General features: G+C 32.0%; 4 protein-coding genes across 9 annotated transcripts in view; 3 read left to right on the forward strand and 1 right to left on the reverse strand.

The window, feature by feature from the left end:
- Mrpl45 (mitochondrial ribosomal protein L45) overlaps positions 1 to 15,869 on the reverse strand; it is a 27,989-nt gene extending 12,120 nt beyond the window's left edge. For 2 of the 4 annotated variants that reach the window (XM_071700741.1, XM_071700742.1), the window contains exons 1-6: positions 15,645 to 15,869; positions 15,003 to 15,323; positions 14,694 to 14,845; positions 14,497 to 14,545; positions 14,266 to 14,415; positions 13,889 to 14,187 (exon numbers count right to left, since the gene is read on the reverse strand). In XM_071700741.1, coding sequence (XP_071556842.1) covers positions 13,900 to 14,187; positions 14,266 to 14,415; positions 14,497 to 14,545; positions 14,694 to 14,845; positions 15,003 to 15,323; positions 15,645 to 15,695 — 1,011 coding nt within the window. In that variant the 5' untranslated portion in view covers positions 15,696 to 15,869 and the 3' untranslated portion in view covers positions 13,889 to 13,899. Of the gene's footprint in view, positions 1 to 251; positions 271 to 13,809; positions 14,188 to 14,265; positions 14,416 to 14,496; positions 14,546 to 14,693; positions 14,846 to 15,002; positions 15,324 to 15,644 lie in introns of those variants that run through there. The other 2 variants (XM_071700743.1, XM_071700740.1) reach the window with 2 other exon arrangements.
- Positions 2,958 to 5,012, forward strand: LOC139769646 (glutamate receptor ionotropic, kainate glr-3-like). The gene is made up of 6 exons (XM_071700908.1): positions 2,958 to 3,037; positions 3,150 to 3,323; positions 3,498 to 3,727; positions 3,913 to 4,169; positions 4,371 to 4,618; positions 4,697 to 5,012. Exons 1-6 carry the CDS (start codon positions 2,958 to 2,960, stop codon positions 4,929 to 4,931), a joined length of 1,224 nt encoding a protein of 407 aa, XP_071557009.1. The 3' UTR covers positions 4,932 to 5,012.
- Positions 6,461 to 9,129, forward strand: LOC139769647 (glutamate receptor ionotropic, kainate glr-3-like). The gene is made up of 6 exons (XM_071700909.1): positions 6,461 to 7,235; positions 7,424 to 7,518; positions 7,649 to 7,822; positions 7,997 to 8,226; positions 8,414 to 8,631; positions 8,872 to 9,129. The coding sequence occupies exons 1-6, from the start codon at positions 7,017 to 7,019 to the stop codon at positions 9,127 to 9,129; spliced, it is 1,194 nt and encodes a 397-aa protein (XP_071557010.1). The 5' UTR covers positions 6,461 to 7,016.
- On the forward strand, positions 9,279 to 11,938 carry LOC139769565 (uncharacterized). Of its 3 annotated transcripts, XR_011717590.1 has the most exons (5): positions 9,279 to 10,275; positions 10,360 to 10,542; positions 11,094 to 11,188; positions 11,282 to 11,451; positions 11,591 to 11,938. XR_011717590.1 is itself a non-coding variant. In XM_071700745.1 (3 exons), the coding sequence occupies exons 1-3, from the start codon at positions 10,387 to 10,389 to the stop codon at positions 11,391 to 11,393; spliced, it is 363 nt and encodes a 120-aa protein (XP_071556846.1). In that variant the 5' UTR covers positions 9,279 to 10,386; the 3' UTR covers positions 11,394 to 11,938. The 3 variants fall into 3 exon arrangements, 1 of the variants encoding a protein (XP_071556846.1); XR_011717589.1 differs by having other exon boundaries at positions 9,279 to 10,542; XM_071700745.1 differs by having other exon boundaries at positions 9,279 to 10,542; positions 11,282 to 11,938.
- Positions 15,870 to 15,952: the final 83 nt, after the last annotated feature.

The following is a 15,952-nucleotide window of genomic DNA, read 5'->3' on the forward strand; positions in this document are numbered from 1 at the left end:
AATGTATAAAATTTATTCTTATAAACCCCAGGTTGTTATAACAATTTTAGAATAATTTTACAGCCACCGATTATATATTCGAAATGAGATGACACATGACAGCACATGGATGGCAAAAGTGTTCTCCTGGAAAATATGGTGCTTTATATTGGCTATGTGTCTATTATTGAGCGTATGCAGTTTTTGGTCACAAATTATTCTCGCACGGATCGGAAATAATTGCAGACGCTCGACCATTAGCGATCACATCTTTTACACCTTTAGAATGGTCTGCAATCAAAGTATGAATGATTAATATGAATATGTCTCATATCCTGTTTCTATTTTTTAACTGTAGCTAAATTAAAAGGCAATGCAGATATCATATCATGTCACATTTATGACCATTGTGTGACATCGTTTGCAAAATTTTTATTTTTGTATAGAGTGTTCGTGATTTCGAAGTCAGATTTTTAATTTTATAAATGCGCCATAATTATTACGAGAAAGAGTTAACGTAATTTTGAAATAATACAAAAATGACGTGCTATAAGTGTGAAATCCTTACTGAAATAAGATGATTTTTAATCGTGCATTAATGAAAAATTATTAATTTGTGTAATAATTGTAACAGGCAGTACTCCGGATGTTCTCGTTGGAAGATCAAGAATATTAGAAGTATCGCTGGGCCTCTTTTGTTCTATATTGTCGATGGCATTTGGAGCTTTGTTATTCATTTATATAGCAAAAAGGATTAACGTTATACCGCCATTTAATAACCTAGAGTCTCTGCTGACCGATACTTCATATGACGTTGTCACTTTGGAAGGTTCTATTGCAGATATCATGTTTAAGGTATTAATATATAATACGTTTGATCTAATTTATTTTGTGTTTATCAAATTCATTTATAATTTATTAATCTTCAAATTACATCAAGGCTGCGTTCCACTTAACGCTCGCAACGCCGCTCGCGAGCATCATTTCGTCCTTGTTTAACATTTGACAAACAACAAGGATGAAATGATTCCACGAGCGTTGCGAGCGATAAGTGAAACGCACCCCAAGTATATGTATAGATATTGGCTATTTAAAAAAATTATAGTTAAGCCCTAGCAAACCTTATGCACTGGTAAGAACTGCAAAACGCGTTGTCGTTGCATCAACAGTCGAGGAAATATTTAAATTGGCATGTATAAAAGGTAAAAAGAAGTATACCGTACTCCAAGGTGAAGACGAATATAAAGCAAGAGGTAAAATTGAATGTAAAGTGATCCCAGTTGGACAAGCTTACTTCAAAATGTGGGTAGCTTCTGGCATTGCGAAGAATTTTAAGTACAAACGGACCATCGACCTCGGGTAAAAAGAGATTATAATACCATTGTATATAATGCTAACGTGCTATGTGAACAAGTAATTTTTATGTATACAGGATACTTAGATTAAAGGAAGTTGGATTGTGGGATGAGTTAGTAGATCGTTGGTTAACGGAAGAAACTGAACGTCGTTATAATGCCAACGTAGAAGCGATTAAGATAGAGCAAGTTTCTTTAGTAATTTTAATGATGTGCTGTGGAATGATAACAGCTTTTATTATTTTGATAATTGAAAATATTGTATATGCTTATCGACGCAGGCTATCGTAACTTTTCACTAATGTTATCACGAATATTTTACTTAATTTTACTTTAATTGCTCAAAAGATTTATCTGCTAGCAGTTATTTAACTCACGTCTGAAAATTCTATTACATTTATATATATATATATATATATATATATATGAATGTGTAAACCACAATTAATGCTGTAATAATTAAAAAATTGTAATAAATAATAAAATTATTTAATCCAACATGATTATGTATGAGTATCATTAGAATTTCATTTCTTTTATGTGCTTTTATTATACTTATCTTAATTACGTTATTTAATATTCTGCGAGTTATATAATTTAGATTTATAAGGATAATATTAAAATAAAAGATTACAAAGTATATGAATTGTAGACTTAATAGTAGAATAAACAAAACTTATCAAAAATTGCCGATGTAATTATATACTCATCAAACTTTATAACAAGACGAGTATTTATGTTTGTGAAAGTACTCGGTCAAAAAACAATTGTAACAAATTACAGTACACTAAACAATTATTTTATATGATTTACGTCATTTACAAAAATATAAATGGTAATTATAAATAAATGGTTTTTTAATTGACAGATTTATGATAGAAAGTAAGGCATGGTGATGGTTTGGATGACACCATGCTAATTAGAATTATTATCGAATTAGATGAATAGGATTACGTTGTATGATATATCCATTGACTGGCAAAATGCCAACATAACTAATCTACGTGCTATCGATTTTCGACAATAACGATATGTCTGTCCATTAGATGATATCGATCCATTAGAGAAAAAAGAAATAAATCGCATTTTGCGATATGCGATATCTCGTTCAAAACTGCAATCTAATATATATTTTTATTCGTCTGTGTCCTACATAGAATCATTGACGTGAAATTAGTTCAACGAAAAAGAAGTTCGCAAGGGATGGCTACGCGATTTGTTCTAACAGTCGCAATTCTTCATCTCATGATATGGGATTGTTACGCCGTGTCCGGGGTAATTTGGCACAAGCAACAGCAGAAATTCGTGCAGTTGTTCAGCATCCCGGAATTCGCTGCTCTTCAACAAGAAAATCTGGCTAAACGCCGGGCAACAGAGAGGCCTGACATGAGCGGAGAAGTGGTAAAAGCTGTGTATTACGAGGTGCGAACACGTGGGTCTGAAAAGATCAACGTACAGTTTTTCTTCCGCAAGATGTTGCAGAAACTTCTCAAAGAGCTTAACGGCAAATTTTTGACAACCCTCCGTGTTGAGCCAATTTATTAGACTAGCTTATAAGAACTATTAAAATCATTAAACAACGATCATGATAATTTCTTATGCTTATAGGAAAAAAATATAGTAATGTTTTACGACAATGATACGAAAGTCAACGGTGTTTGCGGCGACCTGTGGCATGTTCTCGCGGAATATCTCAATTTTACGTATGTTACGGCAACATTTTTTACCTAATATCGCATATATGTTTGAAATTTTACACTGTGCACTTATTCAGTTCGTGCGCGAATGGCATTTGCAAAGTATTACGTTCCTCAGATTCATCCCGATAAGAGTCACCGATCGAAATTTCGGTGAAAGACTGGAAAACGGTAGTCAGAATGGTTTAGTCGGCATGCTCGCGCGGGATGAAGCGCAGGTAATTATGAGAAGTGGATTCTATCCGTCTCGCTTCGACATCGTGGATTTTACAACGCCTCTTTGGAAAAGCAGGTAAGTTGGTATAGACTTAATAATAAATTCCAATCAAGAAACTGCTCATCCGTGACTAATTTCAAAATTATTAGTCGAGAGTAGTTCCCTTCCTGCTGTTGGCAAAAATCAGAAACAGGCCGGGAATCCTTTTACTTGCAATATATAATAATTATTAATAAATTGATGTTTTAGGTTTCACATTTATGTTCGACCGGAATGGCAGTTCAATAATACATGGGTATTTACGTTGTTTTCGTGGCAAATGTGGTTTTATATACTGTTTCTGTTCATCATCTTAAGTTGTGTCGGTTATTTTCTGCAAAAAGTACCGACGGACAAGCCCAAACGCAAAAGAAAAGGCTCCGTGGATTTCAGTCTAGGCGATCATTTTTTCTATTCATTCGCCATAATGAGCACGCAAGGTGCATAATACAATCGAAGAAGAAATTAAGTAAAAGCGCGTTTGTGAATAATTAATAAAAACTTGTCAGCTTATTTTCAGTGAAATAAAGTAAAAGAGAATTTCTGTTTTTATAGATTAAAACGTTAATTAAGCATTCCACAATTAAAGTTACGATAAGATAAAATAATCTGCGATTTTTTATAGGCTACATACCCGACGCTTTTTACAACAAGTTCAAGATCTTGTCGCTGTCGAAGAGTATATTCGCATGGCTGATATTGTTAGCCTTTAGTTCACAACTCATATATCGCATGACAAATAGAGAAATGACGTTGCCATTTAAGGATGTAGAATCTCTCATTAACAATACAAAATACATCTTATTGGCGTTCCGTCACACCTTCCTCTACAATTCTCTTAATGTAAGCGTCGAAGATTATTTATATCACAGTAGTATTTCAGCGATTTATATTCCGCACTAAAATCATGATAAAGTTTCCTTCTGTAATTTAGAAACAGCAGTTTTATCTTCAAAGCAAAGCAAAGAAAAGATAACATTGAGAATTCGATTGTTCTTAATTATTTTGTACAACTTTGTAACTTGAAACAACTTTTACGAAAAATAAATGGTATATACAATAATTTGTGACTTACTATTTTAGCATAAATATCGAGGCTTGATCGGCAAACACGGTCCGACTGCGCGTGTGCGTTTTATGGATATCGCGGAGGATATGCACGATAAAATTTGCAACAAGATGATGAAATATGCGATGTTTGAGATCGAGGACCGATTTATGGCAATGAGCAAAAGCGGCTGCCCGCTCCAACCCATGGGCAATTTCAACGAGACGTGGATAACGTTCGCACTCCAAAAGAACTACCCCTATAGGAAGACCATCGATACCGCGTGAGTACTGCATAAATTAACTTATTATTTGAGAAATTATTATTTTAAAGATTACATGATTGTCTTATTTTTTTCCAGACTCCTCAAATTGAGAGAAATCGGATTGATAGATGGCTTTAGAAACTATTGGCTTAATACCAGAGTGGGGAATAGAGATCATGGAATCTTTAAAACGATCGATTTGCACCAAGTTTATCTGATTTTTCTAATACTGAGTTACGGAGTGCTGATCTCACTTGTGATACTCGTTCTGGAAAATATAACGTATTATTACGAAAAAGTGAAGAATTCGCGGCCATATAGACGCAGATAATAACATTTAAAATATTTAAGTCAAAAATATTTAAAAAGAAAGATATGACTAAAATTCAAATCTTATATTAACTTAAATTTTTAAAAATTATATTAACATCTTCGGCAAACTTTCCTACGCCTTTTCATAGTTTATTTCTTCTATTTCTTTATATGTATATATAAAACTTATCTGATAAATTCTTTATATTTACAATATCTAAGTAACATCATATAAAAACAAAAATGACGTGCTATAATTGCGAAATCCTTATCGAAATAAATGACATTTAATGTGTAACAATTAAAAATTATTAATTTGAGTTATAATTGACACAGGCTATATTCCCGATGTTCTTGTTGGAAGATCAAGAATATTAGAAGTCCGGCTGGGTCTCTTTTGTTTTATATTATCGATGGCATTTGGAACTTTGCTATTCATTTATATAACAAAAAGAATTGACATTATATCCATTCAATAATCTGGAATCTCTAGTGACCGATACTTCATATGACATTGTCATTTTCTATTTTCAATATCGCGTTTAAAGTATTAATGAAAAACGTTAAGATATAATTTATTTTGTGTATATTAGATTAATTTATAATTTATTAATACTCAAATTACATCGAATGTATGTGTAGATATTGGCTATTTAAAAAATGTATAAGTAAATCCTGGCAAAGCTTATGTACTGGTAAATACGACAAAACGGTTCGTCGTTACATCAACAGTCGAGGAAATGTTTGAATTGGCATGTGCAAGAGGTAAAAAGAAGTATACCGTACTCCAAGGTGAAGACGAGTATAAAGTGAGAGATCAAATTGGATGTGAAGTGATCCCAGTTGGACAATCTTACTTCGATATGTGGATAGGTTCCGGTATTGCGAAGAATTTTAAGTACAAAAGAACCATCGACCTCGGGCAAAAAGCGATTGTAATACAATCGTATGTAATGCTAACGTGCTATGTAAACAAGTAATTTTTAGGTACAGAATACTCAGATTGAAGGAAGTTGGATTGTGGAGTGTGTTAATACATCGTTGGTGGACGGAAAAAAGTGAACGTTGTCATAATGCCAACGTAGAAGCGATTGGGATAGATCAAGTTTCTTTAGTAATTTTAATGATGTGCTGTGGAATGATAACAGCTCTTATTATTTTCATAATTGAAAAAATTGTATATGCTTATCAACGCAGGCTATCGTAACTTTTCACTAATGATATCACAAATATATTAATTAATTTTACTTTATTTGCTCCAAAGATTTATCTGCCAGCCGTTATTTAACTCATGTTTGAAAATTTTATTATGTACATTTATACTATACATGAATGTGTAATCCACAATTAATGCTGTAATAATTAAAAAATTGCAATAAATAATAAAATTATTAATCAAACATGATTATGTATGAGTATCACTAGAATTTCATTTTCTCTTATATGCTTTTATTTATCTTAATTACGTTATTTTATTCTGCGAGTTATATAACTTATATTTAAATGGATAATATTAAAATAAAAAGATATATTATAAATTATATAAATTGTAGACTTACTTAATAGTAGAATAAACAAACTTATCAGAAAATTGGCCATGTGATTATATACTCATCAAACCTTATAACAAGACGGGCATTTTATGTTTCTGAAGATACTCGGTCAAAAAACAATTGTAAAAGATTACAGTACACTGGACAATTATTTTATATAATTTACGTCATTTACAGAAATATAAATGGTATATGATTAAATAGTTTTTTGGTTGACAGATTTATTGTAAAAAGTAAGGCATGGTTTGGATAACACCGTGCTAATTAGAATTATTAGCGAATTAGATGAATACGATTACATTGCATGATATCCATTAGCTGACAAAATGCCAACATAACTAATCTACGTGCTATCGATCCTCGACAATAACGTAATGTCTGTCCATTAAATGATACTGATCCATTAGAGAAAAAAATAAATAAATAGCATTGTGCGATATGCGTATAAATATCGTTGAAAACTGCAATCTAATATATTTTTATTCGTCTGTATTCTACATAGAATCTACATTGACGTGAAATTAGTTCAACGAAAAAGAAATTCGCAAGGGATGGCTACGCGATTTGTTCTAACGGTCGCAATTCTTCATCTCATGATATGGGATTGTTACGCCGTGTCCGGGGTAATTTGGCACAAGCAACAGCAGAAATTCGTGCAGTTGTTCAGCATTCCAGAATTCGCTGCTCTTCAACAAGAAAATCTGGCTAAACGCCGGGCAACAGAGAGGCCTGACATGAGCGGAGAAGTGGTAAAAGCTGTGTATTACGAGGTGCGAACACGTAGGTCTGAAAAGATCAACGTACAGTTTTTCTTCCGCAAGATGTTGCAGAAACTTCTCAAAGAGCTTAACGGCAAATTTTTGACAACCCTTCGTATTGAGCCAGTTTATTAAACTAGCTTACAAGAACTATTAAAATCATTAAATAACAATCATGATAATTTCTTATGCTTATATAGGAAAAGAATACGGTAATGTTTTACAACAATGATACGAAAGTCAACGGTGCTTACGGCTACCTGTGGCATGTTCTCGCGGAATATCTCAATTTTACGTATGTTACAGCAACATTTTTTACGTAATAGCGCATACATGTTTGAAAATTTACACTGTGTACTTATTCAGTTTGTGTGCGAATGGGGTTTGCTGATGATCATAATTCAATAAAGTATTTCGTTCCTCAGATTTATCCCAATAAGAGTCACCGATCGAAATTTCGGTGAAAGACTGGAAAACGGTAGTCAGAATGGTTTAGTCGGCATGCTCGCGCGAAATGAAGCGCAGGTAATTATGAGAAGTGGATTCTATCCATCTCGCATCGACATCGTGGATTATACAACGCCTCTTTGGAGAAGCAGGTAAGTTGATATAGACTTAATAATAAATTCCAATCAAGAAACTGCTCATCCGTTACTCATTTCAAAATTATTAGTCGGGAGTAGTTCCCTTCCTGCTGTTGGCAAAAATCAGAAACAGGACGGAAATCCTTTTACTTGCAATATATAATAGTTATTAATAAATTGATGTTTTAGGTTTCACATTTATGTTCGACCAGAATGGCAGTTCGATAATACATGGGTATTTACGTTATTTTCGTGGCAAATGTGGTTTTATATACTGTTCCTGTTCATCATATTAAGTTGCGTCGGTTATTTTCTGCAAAAAGTACCGACGGACAAGCCCAAACGCAAAAGAAAAGGCTCCGTGGATTTCAGTCTAGGCGATCATTTTTTCTATTCACTCGCCATAATGAGCACGCGAGGTGCATAATATAATCGAAGAACAAATTAAGTAAAAGCGCGCGTTTATAAATAATTAACAAAAAATTGTCAGCTTATTTTCAGTGAAATAAAGTAAAAGAAAATTTTTGTTCTTATAGATTAAAACGTTAATTCAGCATTCCACAATTAAAGTTACGATAAGATAAAATAATCTGCGATTTTTTATAGGCTACATACCCGACGCTTTTTACAACAAGTTCAAGATCTTGTCGCTGTCGAAAAGTATATTCGCATGGCTGATATTGTTAGCCTTTAGTTCACAACTCATATATCGCATGACAAATAGACAAATGACGTTGCCATTTAAGGATGTAGAATCTCTCATTAACAATACAAAATACATCTTATTGGCGTTCCGTCACACCTTCCTCTACAATTCCCTTAATGTAAGCGTCGAAGATTATTTATATCACAGTAGTATTTCAGCGATTTATATTCCGCACTAAAATCATGATAAAGTTTCCTTCTGTAATTTAGAAACAGCAGTTTTATCTTCAAAGCAAAGCAAAGAAAAGATAACATTGAGAATTCGATTGTTCTTAATTATTTTGTACAACTTTGTAACTTGAAACAACTTTTACGAAAAATAAATGGTATATACAATAATTTGTGACTTACTATTTTAGCATAAATATAAATATCGAGGCTTGATCGGCAAACACGGTCCGACTGCGCGTGTGCGTTTTATGGATATCGCGGAGGATATGCACGATAAAATTTGCAACAAGATGATGAAATATGCGATGTTTGAGATCGAGGACCGATTTATGGCAATGAGCAAAAACGGCTGCCCGCTCCAACCGATGAACAGTTTCAACGAGACGTGGATAACGTTCGCACTCCAAAAGAACTACCCCTATAGGAAGACCATCGATACCGCGTGAGTACTACATAAATTAACTTATTATTTGAGAAATTATTATTTTAAAGATTACATAATTGTCTTATTTTTTTCCAGACTCCTCAAATTCAGAGAAATCGGATTGATAGATGGCTTTAGAAACCGTTGGCTTAATACCAGAGTGGAGAATAGAGAACATGGAATATTTAAAACGATCGATTTGAACCAAGTTTATCTGATTTTTCTAATACTGAGTTACGGAGTGCTGATATCACTTGTGATACTCGTTCTGGAACATATAACGTATTATTACGAGGAAATGAAGAATTCACGGCCATATAGACGCAGATAATAACATTTCAAAAATATTTAAAAAGAAAGATACGACTAAAAGTCAAATCTTATATTAACTTTTTAAAAATTATATTAACATCTTCGGCAAACTTTCCTATGCCTTTTCATGGTTTATTTCTTCTATTCCTTTATATAAATAACTTATATGATAAATTCTTTATATTTACGATATCTAAGTAACATCATATAAAAACAACATGTAAAACACTCAACTCTCAGTATTTGTATTGAAAATCACGACACACGTAAAATTTATTTCGATCGATCAACGCTCGCATTTAATGACAACATGTGCCGTCAAAGCATAAAGTAGTCAAAGCATGATGGCATTTCGTATTGTGCGATAACGACTAAAATTGATTTGTCACGGGTAAATTATGTAAACGCAATATAAAATCTGATATTTCTTGCGCTAGAGAGAGAGAGAGAGAGAGAGAGAGAGAGAGAGAGAGAGAGAGAGAGAGAGAGAGAGAGAGAGAGAGAGAAGGCATGAAACGTATTGAATAAATTCATATACTTCTACGGTGATTCTATTTCATCATTATTATTTAGTTCATTTGCTTAGATTTAAAATGTACTTTGCACGATTACTTTTTCATATATTTGTCTATATTCAGAAAATAGAAAATACATATGAAAGTAAAAGATAATAATCTAAGGACGCGATTTAAACCAAGATCTTATCTAAAGTAACGTGATGACACATCTCTTTTTTCATCTAATCACAGAAATCAATCCGATCATGATAAGGGCTTTTTTTCTTCCTTTAATATTGATCGTAAATAATATGTCAACGAAGATATAATAAAATGTTCGAATTGCGCCACCCAATAAGGTAACACTTGTAAATCTTTGTAAAGCATTAACAGCGCATCCATATTATATAAAGACGACTATTACTTCTGGCTATTATGTATAGAGTTTTGCCATTGTCCGAGACAAAAACATGAACGGTGTGATTTGGAGCAAGACACAGAAGACTTTCGTGCCAATTTCCAGCGTACCGATTTATGCCAGGATGCAGCAAGAACGCCTCAGACAGAATCGAGCACTCGAGATCCACAATTTTCAATTACAGAACTTAACTTTAACATCTTTCCAGGTATGTTATTAGAAAATATCTGATGGTTATTGTCGATATTTCCTTAATTTACACAATATTGAGATTTCTGTTAAAATTGATTCTTTAATATTCGCTTAATTTAAAAAATGATAATTTATATCTAGAAACTTATATTATAAAAAATTTAAATATTGTTTATATTGTTAAATATTTAAATTTGTTGAATAATCTAAGCTATGAGATCTCTCTTTGAAAAGAAAGAAAAAGGTATATTTTCATATATTTTTCTTCAATTTTTTGTAATATTTGAAACGGTATCTTAAGTTTCAATATTAAAAAACGAGATTACAGAAATCTATGAGAAAAACAATTGGATATTTGATAATATAATAATAAATTAATGCAAAAATTATAGTGTTTTTAATTTTGATTGAGATTTCTTAATAATCACAAATATGATGGCCATGATATCATAAAGAATACCTATTTTTACATTGAAAAAACATTAAATAGACGTTATTTACTAAATAATGACATATTAAGAATTATAAATTGAGTTAGATGATAATTTCGTCAATTATATATTTCAGGACCCGCATTTCCTTCAGTTCTACGATAATAATACGAAGGTTACAGGACTCTGCGGGGAAATATGGAACCTACTTTCCGAGTCGCTAAATTTTACGTAAGACCATACTCGGCTCGAGAGAACAGATTGTTGTGTTATAAGATCAAACATTAACATAACTTGTAACCAAAAGATATCTTATACCTTTAGATTGCAGCCAGTGAAAGTAAATATAGACGGCATGGGCATGCCGGAAGAAGACTTGACTTATAAACACGGATTATTAGGTTTCGCAACGAAACCATCGCGATACCAAAAATAGAAACATTTAGACCGCGACTTGCGGCGGTCGATTTTTCAATACCTCTTTGGATAAACAGGTCAGTTGGTGATCTGTCACCAAACTTGTTAAATGTTTATTCGATAATTGATTTAATATTTATTCAAATCTCAAAATAGTAGTTTAATAGGAATTAAATTACATCACACATAGCTAATAATTCTAAAATAATTTTATAGAAATCAGTTATATATTCATCGCGAAATGATGTATGACAATATATGGATGGTAAAAATTTTCTCTTGGGAAATATGGTGTATTATACTGATTATGTATATATTACTGAGTCTATGCACTTTTTTGACACAAAATATTCGCAGAAATACCTTACGGAGTAAAGATAAATGTAAAAACGTGTCTTTCAACGAACACTTATTTTATAACTTTGGAAACCTCTGCAATCAAGGTATGTCTGAATGAATCGATTAGAATGTTTTATTGTTGTTCATTTTCGTTAAAAAATAAAGTAAACGCACTGTAAGACAAATGTACACATCATAATAAAATAAAATAGCAATTATTTGATATATTCAAGAGTTTAATATTTGACCTTAAAATTAAGATTAAAATCAGTTCTTCAGTTTTTTATAGTATTTTTCTATCTCTAGAATATGTAAAAACAATATATTGCAATAATATCGAGTTAAAATAATCTATTATCCTATTAATAATGGGAAATAATTAATTTGAATAATTGCAACAGGCTATACTCCCAAACATCTTAAAAAATCGAGGATATTGGAAGTGTCGCTGGGCTTCTTTTGTTCTATAATATATATGTCATTTAGTGCTCTGTTATTTATTTATGTAACGAAAAGTATTTTCGTACCACCATTTGATAGTTTCGAGTCTTTGGTGGCTAATACTAAATACAGCGTTATCAGTCTAAAAGGCTCAACTGGAGATATCGGATTTAAGGTACATATACTCTATTGATAATGTACTGTATTGACATTATAATTTATTAGTCCTCAGAAAAAAAATGTAAAAAATAAAACAACATAAAAAATAAATGTGTAAACATAATTTAAGAGAATATAAAGATCATAATTTATGTTGAGATTCCACGCATTCGATCTTTTTTTGCATAAAATCTAAATGCCTGAGTACTTAACATTTAAATATACTTATAGATACTTAATTTGGAACCAATTGTACAAGCAAGAACGGCAAAACGCTTGATTATAATACCAACAATTGAGGACATGCATAAAATGGCATGTTCCTCAAAGAAAAAGAAATATGCCATATTTCAAGGCGAAGACATGCATAAAGTGAATGGACCTATTATATGTCATTTGACTAACACTGGAAAACCTTTATCGAAAATATGGGTAGCTTCCGGCATCGTGAAGAATTTTAAATACAAAAGAACCATCGATCTTGGGTAAAAAAAATATCTATACAAAATACAAATATTCTAGATAAGCTTTGGGAATTATAGAAATTATTAGCAACAAACTAGCAAACCCTCTTAAATCAATTTAATCAATATTAAAATGAAAATCGTTTAAATAGAGGAAAATTCTTATATGTTTTTATTGTTATTTTTATCGTAATTAGATTCTAATTTTTTTTAATTCTAAACATATTGATAATTATAAATTATTCATATCTTTTATTCATAAATAGTTGAGGTATATGTATATTATTCATCAATAGAGACCTCTGCTTAGCAGCACATCTAGATTGTGATAATTTCATGTATTAATAAATAATTTTGATAAATAGGATACTTAAATTAATGGAAGTTGGACTATTGAGTTTCTTAAAAGATCGTTGGTTGGAAAAGAGAGTTAAACAAGATTACGAAGATGACAAGACACCGCAAGCAATTGAAATATATCAAGTTTCTTCAGTAATCGCAGTGATATGTTGTGGAGCGATTACTGCTCTCACTATTCTCATAATCGAAAAAATTGTATTTATTTATAAATTAAAGAAATTGTGATTATTTTTACTTATATCCCTTATATCGCGATATATATGGGTTCACTTGCAAGCAATAATTTAATTAGTACTAGAAAATTGCTAAATCATAATCAATTTCGTAATCACTAATATTATAATAGATAATACAGGGTATTCGAAAAGTGTGGGACCCCCCTATTATCTAAAAAAAAAATGCACTTTCACGGAAAATGACTCGAACAAAAGTTGTAGAAGTCGTAAAGTACTGTCGTGTAGTGATAATACTTTACGACCCCTACAACTTTTGTTCGAGTCATTTTCCGTAAAAGTGCGTTCTTTTTGAGATAATAGGGGGGTCCCACACTTTTCGAATACTTCGTATAGTTGTAATTGTAATAATATTTCTTAACGATCAAAACTGAAATAACTTTGGGAAAGTAATACATGTACTGATGTAAATTTTGTTGGAATATAAATGCACCTTAGATTATTGCATAAATTGCAATATATTTTATATTTTAACATCATACAATATAATATAAACATTAAGTAAACAGTTTACATACGTATTGCGAATTCATGAAGATTGTGCACTTGTCACATCCTTTGGCGTATCTTCTGTTAATGTAGCTTCTACGGGATGCGGTTCAGTTGGCACGGGATCGTGTTTTTCTTTTGGTAGAACATATGTGCCTTCCGCTATGTCCGTCGGAGCCATCCAGGATGGTATAATCTTACCATGAATTCGCCATACGCCGTACTCATTAGCTAAATGCTTTTCGAATACTATGTATTCTAATACGTCTTTCCTCAGAATTTCGCTCCCTTGTATGAGACGGCCAAATCTATCGTAAATTGCTAAAACCTGTAAATCAAGAGGAAATTTTCACATAGTTGTTTTGTGTCATTGAAAAAATTAATTATAAAGAATACGTTATTGAACCTGTTGCGTGTGGAATCGGACAGTAAGTTGTGCAAAAACGTTGTCTTTTGTTAGTACACTTGTAGTTCTTGCGTGCACGAGACGGGCCGGTTCCAAAGACTCTAAAAACTTCCAGTGTATAGTTTTGTCCGTCATATTGTGTGTTATTTTCTAAAAATGCAAGAAAATAACGTAAGTAACATGATGTTACATGATAATATAGCAAGGACACAAAATACATTTTGAACTTACAGGATATGCCATTTCTGTAACATATTTTATTATCTCATCTTCATTTTTGCTGTAAAAAAAATGTTGTTTTACTTAGTAATATTGCTACAAAAAGTAAAGAAGGTACGCTCTATGTATCGATTGCAATAACTCCTTTAACTTAAATGTTTGTGCACTTATAAAAGATATAAAAACGTTATGTGTCATTTCTCTCTTACCCAGCTAAAGCTTCATGTGCCTTTTGATAGATATCCAAGGCCTCTTCTAAAAAATATGCTGTACTGAATGAGTCATCAAACGATTTAATTTTTCTGACGGCCATTAAAGATTTGCTCTTTTTCTCCAAAAATGTAAACTTTTGCTTTGCTCCCTATATGTCAATTACAGAGTAAATAATTAAAAACCACCCATTCTATATTATATTTTAAAACTAGCGAAACATTATGTATAATTATGTATTATTGTATATCTTATACTTTGCACAAATTAAAGATACAATATAAAAGGTAAAAGCAAAGAACGTGTACCTCTTTGGTAATGGCAGAATACTTTCCATCTCCTTCTGGAGCAACGTAGGACTCGAAAATTATTGAAGTAGAACTAATATAAGACGGTCTTTCGTTCCAAGGTTTCTGCGGCAAGAAACCATGTTCCTTCATACGAGATCGTATTTCTTCCTTATCCAGTTTAGTAGGATCCTCATCCTTGTCTTCAAACGAAGGAAGTTTTATTTTAATAACTTTTTGTCTCCTTTCCTTCTTCCATTTTGGATTCCAGTGCTTAGCTATTTGCGCTACTTGTGTAAAGTTGGGGGAATTAATAGCAGCAACCAATACCGGTAGATTGTTCTGAAATAGATTTCCAGCCATTTAAATATGCATTTAGATAAATAATTCTCTGACTACATTTAAACACTACATATTCCTAATTTATTTATTTTCTTTTATTTAAGATATCTCCATAAAAGCTAATAATTTAAATTTAAACTAAACTAGCTTTAAAAAAAAAGAAGTAAAGTAAGTTGGAAGAGATTGCTTTACAATTTCAAGGAAGACTGTGTCAATCTAAAAATTCTATGGGACTCAATAAACTTAAACAGTTAAATGAGAAACAATTAAATATGTTATTGTATATTTCATTAGCTTTCAAAAAATGGAGCAAACACGTACCTGTACAAATTTTCCGTAAGTAAACATCGGACTCACGCATCTTAACAACATTTTCGGGAATTTGACTATTTGAGAACTGTAGGAATTACAGAAGGAAAAAAAACGATCATTCAGCGCGTATTTACTAATATTTTCATTAAAACTCGTGTTTGTGTTTCACGTTTACGTTTCAGGTTATAGTTATAACACGCCGCGGCCGCGAATGATCGCCGACCGTGGACAACACACTACACAGATATGACCTTTGACTATAGCGGGGAGCGCACACTTCTGCATAAAGCCCCTTGCACAATCCCAGGCAACAGGCA

Source organism: Temnothorax nylanderi, unplaced genomic scaffold (assembly GCF_030848795.1).
Source record: "Temnothorax nylanderi isolate EJ_2023f unplaced genomic scaffold, tnyl_v1.0 TNYL_tig0023_pilon, whole genome shotgun sequence".
NCBI classification, from domain to species: domain Eukaryota; kingdom Metazoa; phylum Arthropoda; class Insecta; order Hymenoptera; family Formicidae; genus Temnothorax; species Temnothorax nylanderi.